Source organism: Triticum aestivum, chromosome 2B (assembly GCF_018294505.1).
Source record: "Triticum aestivum cultivar Chinese Spring chromosome 2B, IWGSC CS RefSeq v2.1, whole genome shotgun sequence".
NCBI lineage: Eukaryota > Viridiplantae > Streptophyta > Magnoliopsida > Poales > Poaceae > Triticum > Triticum aestivum.
Window position 1 is genome coordinate 73886188 of NC_057798.1, and position 10565 is coordinate 73896752.

Genomic DNA, 10565 nt, shown 5'->3' on the forward strand with positions numbered 1-10565 from the left:
GAAGGTGTCAGGACTTCGGTCGCAATCACCTGGGAAGCCGGATATAGTCCGGGATAGTCGGCCGTGATGGCGACTAAGGCATTGTCCACGCTGAGCTGGTGGAACACCCCGTCGATTAGCTCCACCTTTATGTCCGGATCCTCTTCGGAGGCCGGATCCCAGGATTTCTCTGGATCCTCGGGTTGCGGAGCTGGACTTAGCATGTCCTCCACGATCCGGCGCAGTTCCTGCGTCGAAAGAAGAACACAATATAAGAAACTTAAGTTTCAAAAAGCATGGGTCGGGCACGCAGAGTGTTCGCTTACCCAAGGTCGGGGATTATTCATGGAGAACCCATTTAACGGGTTCGTCCGAAGGAAATCCTCCTTCTCCCCCTTATACAGGCCGGACAGGATCGTCACCAGGTCTTCGACCGAATCCGGCCCTTTACGGCCATGACGGGTGGCATCGTCCTCCCCGTTGAAATCCCACATGGGGTGGCCCCTGTATTGTAGTGGCTGCACCCCCCGCATAATGCATGTTGCCATGACTCCAATCATGGTCAACCCGGAATGGGCCAGTAACCTTATTCGGCCCATCAAATAATGGAAGCTCTTGTCTTCCTCCAGTTGGGGGCTCCGCGGACGCCAACTAAGGCGTTTCTTCAGAGGAGCATTGCTGAACTCCGGGAGGCCGATCCAAACAGGGTCCGGCAGCGGAGCGTCTTCTATATAAAACCATCCTGAAGGCCAGTCTTCGGACGCCTTCTTAGGGGTTCCGGATGGATATTCGGTCCCGGAAATACGCCATATATGGACCCCTCGTGAGAGCGGGGTACAAGGCAGAACAACCTCTTCCACAGCGCGAAATGGGGCTCGACACCCAGGAATAGCTCGCAAAGAGCTACGTAACCCGCAATGTGCAGGATTGAGGCGGGCGTGAGGTGATGAAGCTGGAGTCCGTAGAACTCCAGGAGCCCGGGGAGGAATGGATGTACAGGAAATCCGAGCCCCCTTATCAGATAGGGGACGAAGCATACCCGCTCCCCTTTGTTGGGACTTGGGGTAACCTCCGCTTGCTTCCCACCTTTGTAGGGCCAGCCCGGCTCGAACCGGAACCATAAAGGCCGGAGGGAGATATCCCCCCGCTTGGAGCTTCACCAGCTCGTTGTGCGGAACAGAGCATCTCCTCCAATCTCCTGGCAAAGGGCTGGGAGCGCGAGAAGAGGAGCCGCGTTGATGGTCCATGATGGAATGGATTCTTGGTCGAAAGCGCTCCGATGAGTATTTGCGGGAGGAAGATGGCGATTTGGATCTGGATTCTTGCCTCCCTTATAGGCAGATTATTCGCACAACTAGGGGATAAAACATAAAAGACACCCTGGCTTTTCACATTCGCGCGACGCATGGAGGAAGGCCATTATTGGGCATGGAAGCCAAGACGCGCAACATTGATGAGGAAGCCGGACACTGTTCGGCAGGTACGTAGAACTTGAAGGAGAACCCGCCTTGCAACGCCGAAGACTACACACACGCTGGACTTATCGTCATTTAAGCCTGGTTCGGGGGCTACTGAGGGAGTCCAGGATTAGGGGGTGTCCGGATAGCCGGACTACCATCATCGGCCGAACTATCATCGGCCGGACTATCATCATCATCGACCAGACTCCAAGACTACGAAGATACAAGATTGAAGACTTCGTCCCGTGTCCGGATGGGACTTTCCTTGGCGTGGAAGGCAAGCTTGGCAATACGGATACGTAGATCTCCTACTATTGTAACCGACTCTATGTAACCCTAGCCCTCTCCGGTGTCTATATAAACCAGATGGCTCTAGTCCGTAGGACACAACAACAACCATTACAATCATACCATAGGCTAGCTTCTAGGGTTTAGCCTCCTTGATCTCGTGGTAGATCCACTCTTGTAAACATCCACAATATCAATATCAATCAAGCAGAACGTAGGGTTTTACCTCCATCAAGAGGGCCCGAACCTGGGTAAAACATCGTGTCCCTTGTCTCCTGTTACCATCCGCCTAGACGCACAGTTCGGGACCCCCTACCTGAGATCCGCCGGTTTTGACACCGACACCTAGCGTCACCGAACCTTAAGTGTGTAGACCCTACGGGTTCGGAAATCATGTAGACATGACCGAGACAGCTCTCCGGCCAATAACCAGCAGCGGGATCTGGATACCCATGTTGGCTCCCACATGTTCCACGATGATCTCATTGGTTGAACCACGATGTCAAGGATTCAAGTAATCACGTATACAATTCCCTTTGTCAATCGGTACGTTACTTGCCCGAGATTCGATCATCGGTATCCCAATACCTCGTTCAATCTCGTTACCGGCAAGTCACTTTGCTCGTACTATAATGCATGATCCCGTGACCAAACACTTGGTCACATTGAGCTCATTATGATGATACATTACCGAGTGGGCCCAGAGATACCTCTCTGTCATACGGAGTGACAAATCCCAGTCTCGATCCGTGTCAACCCAACAGATACTTTTGGGGATACCCATAGTATACCTTTATAGTCACCCAGTTATGTTGTGACGTTTGGTACATCCAAAGCACTCCTACGGTATCCGGGAGTTACACGATCTCATGGTCTAAGGAAATGATACTTGACATTGGAAAAGCTCTAGCAAACGAACTACACGATCTTGTGCTATGCTTAGGATTGGGTCTTGTCCATCACATCATTCTCCTAATGATGTGATCCCGTTATCAGCGACATCCAATGTCCATAGTCAGGAAACCATGACTATCAGTTGATCAACGAGCTAGTCAACTAGAGGCTTACTAGGGACATGTTGTGGTCTCTGTATTCACACATGTATGACGATTTCCGGGTAACACAATTATAGCATGAATAATAGTCAATTATCATGAACAAGGAAATATAATAAAAATCGTTTTATTATTGCCTCTAGGGCATATTTCCAACAGAAGACGGGCCCAATGGAGTGGACCCAGGAGGCCGAGACAGCGCTGCGGGATTTGAAGAAGTACCTCTCCTCTACCCCAGTGCTGGTTGCGCCCAAACACAAGAACCGTTGCTGCTGTACCTAGCGGCAACGAATCAGGTGGTTAGCGCTGCACTAGTGGCGCAGAGAGAGGTCGACGAAGAGGGAGCGGTAGCGGCAGAGTCAACGAATGGCGAGCCGGAACCCTCCCCAGCAGGGCTCGGTCCCGGCAAGACTGAGTCCCCGGCAGGGGCTGACGCCAGTGCGATAGGGCCCACGTGACTAGGTGAAGTGGCGCGGAAGAAGAAAATGGTGCAGCACCCAGTTTACTTCGTCAGCTCCCTCTTGCAGGGGACTAGGTCGAGGTACTCAGGTGTGCAAAAATTGCTCTTCGGTCTCCTTATGGCCTCGAGGAAGCTGCGTCATTAGTTCCAAGTGCACGAGATCACTGTGGTCACCCGCCTCCCGTTGCAACGGATATTGCATAACCCAGATGCAATGGGGAGGATCGTCGAATGGGCCCTGGAGCTGTCGAGTTTTGGTTTAAATTTCGAAAGCACCTCGACGATTCAGAGCAGAGTCTTGGCAGAGTTCGTTGCAGAATGGACCTCAGCGCCTAACGAAGAGGTACAGGAGACCACTCTCCCCGGCAAGGAAACGAGCCGCAACTGGATCATATACTTTGATGGGGCTTTTTCGCTGCAAGGCGCCGGTGCTAGTGTGCTACTTGTCGCACCCAGCAGAGAGCACCTCAAGTATGTCATCCAAATGCACTTTCCTCGGGAGATGTCAACTAACAACACCGCCGAGTACGAGGGCTTGCTCGCCGGTCTTAGGATCGCGGCGGACCTTGGAGTCAAAAAGCTCATTGTCAGGGGTGATTCGCAGCTCGTCGTCAGACAGATCAACAAAGATTATCAAAGCCCGTTGATGGAAGCTTACGTGGATGAAGTGAGGAAACTAGAGGAGCGCTTTGACGGTATATGAGCAGAGCATGTCCCTCGGACGGAAAACGACATCGCCGACTACCTGTCAAAGCACGCTGCCCTCAAGCTACCTGTGGAACCAGGTACTTTTGTGCTTCGGTTAACTCAACCATCCGTCGAACCATCAACCAGGCAGAACATGCAGAGGAAGCTAGGCCCCGGCAAGTACTTCCCCACCGAGCTCCCCGGAGCCGCTGGCGAAGATGTTGCCGTGGTTGCCGATCCTGTCGCAGGGCAACCGACTCCGGCAGGTCCTCAGGCCATGGCCATAGAGATGGCCGCTCCCGTGGAGGAAGAAATGCCTTTGGTCCTTGTCGTTGAGCCACGGGCTCTGGCATGGGCGCAGCACACCGTCGATTCCTCCAAAAAGGAGAGCTTCCTGAGGAGCAGGAAGAGGCGGAGAGAGTAGCCCACCGGTCTGCTCTGTACCAATTCGTTGATAACGTCTTGTACAGAAAAAGATCGAATGGGGTGAAATTGAAGTGCATCTCCCGGGAGGAAGGACTAGAGCTATTGGCAGAGATACATGGGGGCATATGTGGCTCCCACATAGGGTCGAGGGCCCGTGCTGGCAAGGCTTTCCGGCAAGGTTTCTTTTGGCCCAGTGCCCTCCAGGATGCGACGGCACTAGTAACCAAGTGTGAAGCGTGCCAGTTTCATTCAAAGAAGCGTCATCAACCAGTTCAAGCCCTTCAAACCATCCCTCTCACCTGGCCCTTCTCGGTCTGGGGGCTCGACATATTGGGCCCTTTCCCTCGTGTCGTCGGGGGCTTTGAGTACTTGTACGTTGCAATCGACAAGTTCACAAAGTGGCCAGAGGTGAAAGCAGTGAGGAAGGTGACAGCGCAGTCAGCCATCAAGTTCTTCAAGGGGCTAGTTTGCCATTTTGTGGTACCCAACAGGATCATCACCGACAACGGCACACAGTTCACAAGCCACGCCTTCATGGAGTACATTGAGGATCTCGGCAGCAAGGTCTATTTTGCTTCCGTGGCACAACCACAGAGCAACGGCCAAGCAGAGAGAGCAAATGCTGAAGTTCTGCGAGGCTTAAGAACGAAGAATTTTGACAGGCTGCGCAAGAGTGGAAGGCGCTGGATTGACGAGTTGCTGACGGTTCTTTGGTCGATCAGAACGACGCCAAATCGAGCCACCGGCCAGACACCCTTTGCCCTGGTCTATGGGGCAGAAGCAGTTCTCCCCACGAGACTCACATATGGGTCGCCTCGAGTGCTCACTTATGATTATCTCGAGCAAGAGCGATTGCGGCAAGATGACGCAACGTTCCTTGAGGAAGATCATCTCCGGGCGGCTGTGAGAGCAGCGTGCTACCAGCAAGCCTTGCGCCGCCACCATAGCCGCAAGGTTCATGCCCGGAGCTTTGAGGAAGGCGACCTTGTTCTTCGGCACGTTCAGTCGGCCAAGAATTCCAACAAGTTGACGCCAAAGTTGGAAGGCCCTTATCGGGTGACATGAGTCACTAGGCCCGGCGCAGTCCGCCTGGAGACCGAAGATGCCATTCCAGTGAGCAACTCCTGGAACATCGAGCATCTTCGCAAGTTTTACCCATAAGGCGCGGCTGCCGGGCCCCCGGCAAGCCCCTTTTTTTACAAACCTTGCCGGCAAGGCATGTGAACCTTCGTACAAAGCCAGGCGCAGACCCTGAGCATAAATAAACGAAGTGCTGGTGCCCTAAGTTATAGCATGCATGCTAGATTGAGTCCCTCCCTCGGTTAGGGTTGATAGTGCTTAGCGGCGACTAACCCCTAGCATAGAGGTTGGGCTTGTGTTATTTTGTTCCTATCTATCCTCTTTGGTGCGCAGGGTACATGAATGTTTCCGCCAAGCCAAGTGGAAGGAAGAGAACAAGTCGGCGCTCCGGATCTGGCAATCCAAGCTTGCCGAGGGCTAAAGACACGAGGGTCCACCCACGGCAATCAGGGTTGCCAGGGGCTGCAGATTCAGATAAGTTTTCCCATTCCCTGTCATGCATTTCCGTACAAAACTAGGGACGTACGGAACATCGTTTTTGTTCCAAAGCTGTCGTGTTCCCCTCGTTCCTATCACCCAAGAGCTTCTTGGTTTGGAATATGGTTGTAGCCGCGGCGGCAAGGAAGCAAGCTTAGGGGCACCCACACTTCGTCCCTGCCTCCGCCAAATGCGTGAGTATGGACGAACGGAGTGGGGGAACGGCAAGGCCTGCTGTCGGGCAGTGGTGTTTATATCAAAAATAACAAGGATATGTTCCTTGGTATGGGCTTTGCCCACACGCACACACAAGACCCGGCAAACCCCCTATTCCATTAATATGTTCCATACATGTACAGTTATACGTAATATAAACATGAACAAGAAGATTACAGGTTTTAGATCTAAATAAGGCCTGTGGGCTTACGAATTAAAAAAAGATAAGATGCCCGTAATCCCTTTCTTGTCCCTCTCCTCAAGAAATGAAACAAGAAGGCAAAAGGGAAGAAGGAGCGCCTAGGTGAGGTACGAGCAGCAGAAGGCGCCAAGAGAACATGCCGGCGGTCGCCTAGGAGAGGGTTGGCCGTGGTGGCGCCGGAGGAAGAGCTGGAAGATGAGGCGGCAGTCCGTCAATATGCTACGAAGGCGTCGGTGCCATTGTACTCTGACTTGACGGCCCGCCACCCACCTTCTTCGCCTTCTCCGGCGTCCCTACGCCAGCCGCCCAAGGAGGCGACCCCGAGAAGTTCAAGGATCCGGCGACACGGATGATGGGGTCGCCGGTGTCGCCCGGAGCGGCGCCCGACGCTTAGTCGGACCCATCATCCTGCCGCCCGCTACCCTCGTCGTCGCTGCCGCTGTCCTCCTCGCCACTCTCGCTCGAGGAGGAATCTTCATCATCAGAGGAGCTCTCCATGCAGCACCGTACGCGAGTCCCGAAGTGCCCAAAGACCTTAACGGAGAGGAGGCCGCTCTCCATTAATTTGAAATGGAGAGTGAGCCCCTCCGTCAGGCTGTGGATGCGGGCAAAAGTCTTCCATCCTCGGCAAAGATACATGATGTGAGGGGTGGGGAACTCGACGTCGGCCCATGTGCCGCTGTTCCCATAGCCCCTCATATGCAGCCGCAGCGCCTGCGGCGGGTCCAGCTCCATCTCCCACGCAAATGGGGTCGGAAGGCGAAGACGACGGCGCGGCGGCTGGCGCAGCCTGATGAAGAACTCGTAAGGGTTATCCCCGACATGGCCCTCCACCGGGGGAGGGGCCGCTGGCGGAGGCGAGGCCGATCTGCCGCCCCGTCCTCCTCTTCCTCGAGCGCCGCGACGGCCTCGACCTCGCCCCCTCCCCCTCTCTTTAATGGCCGGCTCCGCCACTACGAGTTCTCGGGGAGGAGCGACGCGTTGTCGAGCAGAGAGCCTCGCCACCACCGGTGAAGCATCAGCGCGCCCTCTCGCCATGGTAGAAGAGAGGAAGGAGCAGGGATGGGGAGAGGCGGATGATAAGGTACTGAGAGGTGCCTTTCCTCCCGTTCCCCTCCTTATAAAGAGACGGGGGCGGGGCTCGGCCGCCCCTTTCGGCCAATCCGGCTCATTAAAGGTGACATCGGGCGAGGCCATCGACCGCCCTCCACGCCCAATTGAAGGCGCATGGGAATCAACCCGCGCACGCATGTCTTCCTGTATCCCACACGCCTATCATTCTCTTCGCGCCGTGCATGCGGCGTACGTGGCGCGGGAGACGGGGTAATAGGACGCGTGGAGCGACGGTTCCCGGGTAAGGACAGTAAATGAGCGGCGGCCCCGCAGTCTCTGGAACGATGAGGGGTGATTAGAGATTAGAGAATAAATTGAGCAGTGATGAGGGGTGGTGATTAGAGATTAGAGGTTAAAATAATTCAGAAATTTGAAAATTAAAAAAAAAATAAAAAAATCGTTTAATTTCCTTTAGTACCGGTTGGTGTTACTAACCGGGACTAAAGGTGGAGCTCCACGTGGCCGCGGCCTTTAGTCCCGGTTCGCGGTTCGTTTAAGAACCGGGACTAAAGGGGAGAGGCGGCCTTACCAACCGGGACAAAAGCCCCTTTATCTACTATTCATCTCTTCTCGGTGGTAGTGCTAGGGATGGTGTTGCCTCGCTCAGCACCGATGTATCATGCCTTGGGTGTGTGCGTGCCTTTGTATCGGGTTGTTGATTGATCGTGGCTTTATATATAAAGCGGAGCGAACGCCTTTTTGGTAAGATAGCATCACTGTACACACCCTTAAGATCATATCACACAGAAGAGTAAAGAATAGCACTAGGAAGGTGATCAATCCACTCCATGATTCGATTTCTCTCGACCGACAAGGACGCAACAGAGACCGTATGTTTAGTAGTGTTAACAATGGACATAATAATTCCATCGATTTCTCAGCGTGCCACGCAAGTACGCTCGTTAATAGCGAGCTGCTTTCTTGAACGATTACATACCCCGTTAAGCAATACCCCTTTTGTTCATCATGTTGGTTCCACACATTTCAAATTATTTCCTTCCCTCCCCAGTCCATTGCTTAGCCAGCTGAACAATCTAGCCAGCCAAAGCTAGTGCGCGCCATGTCACGGCCACAGCCACAGCCACCACCCTCACTTTCTTCTCCCGGCTTTAATCCCTCGACCGGCGGCCCCTTTAATCACCCGCCCCGCCCAGCTTTCGCAAAGCGCAAATAATGCAATGCATGCGAGCGAGACATCAATAGTTCTATACACGCTCCTCCATCGTCCGTCCGTTCGTTCGTTCCCTTACGTGCTAAGGCATCATGGCTATGCAGCTGCACGCCGCGTCCCCGGACTCCGAATACTACGTTGCCAAGTCCCCGCCGCCCCCACCGCCTTTCTCCCCACAACCGGAGCCGGCCCCGGCAGCCGTCAAGCCCAAGTCGCCGCACGCCTCGCTGGGCGGCGGCCCAAGGGCGCCCGTTGCCACGGCGACGACGCCCCTGACGCCTAGCAGGGACAGGGCGCGCCAGGAGCACAACGACGGCGGCGGCGACCAGGCGCAGTTGCTCAATGGGATCGTCCTCGTGCTGCGCGCCGGCGCCGCGCTGCTGTCCTTCGTGGCCATGGCGCTCGTCGCGTCCTGCCGCCACGGGGACTGGATGGACTTCATCCGCTACCAGGAGTACAGGTGCGCGTGCGCGTCATCTCTAGCTTGCCGTTCCTGTCTGTGTGCATGGTGTTCAACTGTTGATCATGGGCTGGGCGGTCGCTTTGCATGCTTGATTTGCTAGGTATCTTCTCGGGGTGTCCGTGGTCGCGTTCGTGTACTCTGCGGCGCAGGCGTTGAAGAACTTCGGCCGGATGCGCCGCGGCGACGCCCACGCGAGCTTCCTTGATTTCGCCGGCGATCAGGTGAAGTTGCAACGAATCTTGCCTAGGCCAGTGCACCACGTGACCATTTTAGATGCAGCTTCCGTGTGCGGTGACTTATGACTAGCTTATGGATTGTGTTTACTTAGCCGAGCCTCTATGCATGTGTCATGCAAGTTGAAATATTCCCATGATCTGGATGAATGCAGGCGGTGGCGTATCTGCTGGTCACGGCGTCGGCGGCGGCTCTCCCTATCACGATCCGCATGAGGTCGGCGGTGGTCAACGTCTTCACGGACGCCATCGCCACGTCCATCGTCCTGGGCTTCCTCGCCTTCGCGGCGCTCGCCCTGTCCGCCATGCTCTCCAGACAGGCGTAATACGACTATGTTATAGCTAGCCATGCACTCAGCTCATTGTGAGTCGTGACATCCATCCATGGTTGTTGTAGAAGAAACTTAGTTAAATCCAGGAGAAAAACAAAGTTCAAGAGTAAGCTCGTGAATACTCTTTTGTAGAAGAAACTAGTTAGATCCAGGAGCAAAAAAGAGGGGCAAAAAAGAACAAAGTTCAGAGTTGCTCGTGGCATCTGAAGATCAGATGATTGCATGACGACCCAACTTGTCAAGAGAGCAAACTGCGCCACCACCCCAGTGTTGTTCGCTTACTACTAATGCGAACCTAATTAGTAATCTGCAGTACCTATTTGCGACACCCCGTTCTTCCCGAAACAATACTAGCAACCCTGTTACTGTGGCTGCACGGTGTATATATACACCCCAATGTTTTATCTCATAATTTTACCTAAATGCTACACAACTGACGTGAGTTCACAATATTTTCTGAGCGAACGCAATAATCGTCCGCAAGATGCCGCGCGATGCAAGGACCAAGTGGCAACGCCGTGTCAAATTCGCTCGCTCCCTAAAACTAGCCACAATGGATAGTAACATAAACGATAGTAACATAAACTAGTAACATGCTTACGGGAAGCGGATTAGGAGTTCTCGGATGCTCCACCCCCCTATATTCAAAAATAATTTAATAATTCAAGAAAAAGTTAAAAGAAAATTCTAGATATATTTTTGAACCAAATATGACTAGGCATTGTACTCATATAAAAAGTTTGGCCAAGGAATGGTTCTCGTTGACTTCAGGGCAAAAAAATAAATTTATGACAACGATATAGCATGAATAGTACTTGTATCTAGAATTTTTTGGGAAATCTTTGACCCTGGATACAATAAAAGTCATTCCCTATTTAATCTTTTTATACGAGTGCAATACTTGATCATGTTTGATTCCATAA

General features: G+C 53.3%; 1 protein-coding gene across 1 annotated transcript; it reads left to right on the top strand.

Moving 5' to 3' along the window:
- Positions 1-8585: 8585 nt before the first annotated feature.
- LOC123040511 (CASP-like protein 4B1) lies at positions 8586-9904 on the top strand. The gene is made up of 3 exons (XM_044463334.1): positions 8586-9074; positions 9178-9298; positions 9466-9904. The coding sequence occupies exons 1-3, from the start codon at positions 8707-8709 to the stop codon at positions 9634-9636; spliced, it is 660 nt and encodes a 219-aa protein (XP_044319269.1). The 5' UTR covers positions 8586-8706; the 3' UTR covers positions 9637-9904.
- The last annotated feature ends 661 nt before the right edge of the window (positions 9905-10565 follow it).

Coding starts and splice junctions, on each gene's coding strand:
- LOC123040511 (XM_044463334.1), top strand. CDS start 8,707: ATGGCTATGCAGCTGCACGCCGCGTCCCCGGACTCCGAATACTACGTT. Junction 9,075..9,177: donor ATCCGCTACCAGGAGTACAG/GTGCGCGTGCGC, acceptor TTGATTTGCTAG/GTATCTTCTCGGGGTGTCCG. Junction 9,299..9,465: donor TTGATTTCGCCGGCGATCAG/GTGAAGTTGCAA, acceptor GGATGAATGCAG/GCGGTGGCGTATCTGCTGGT.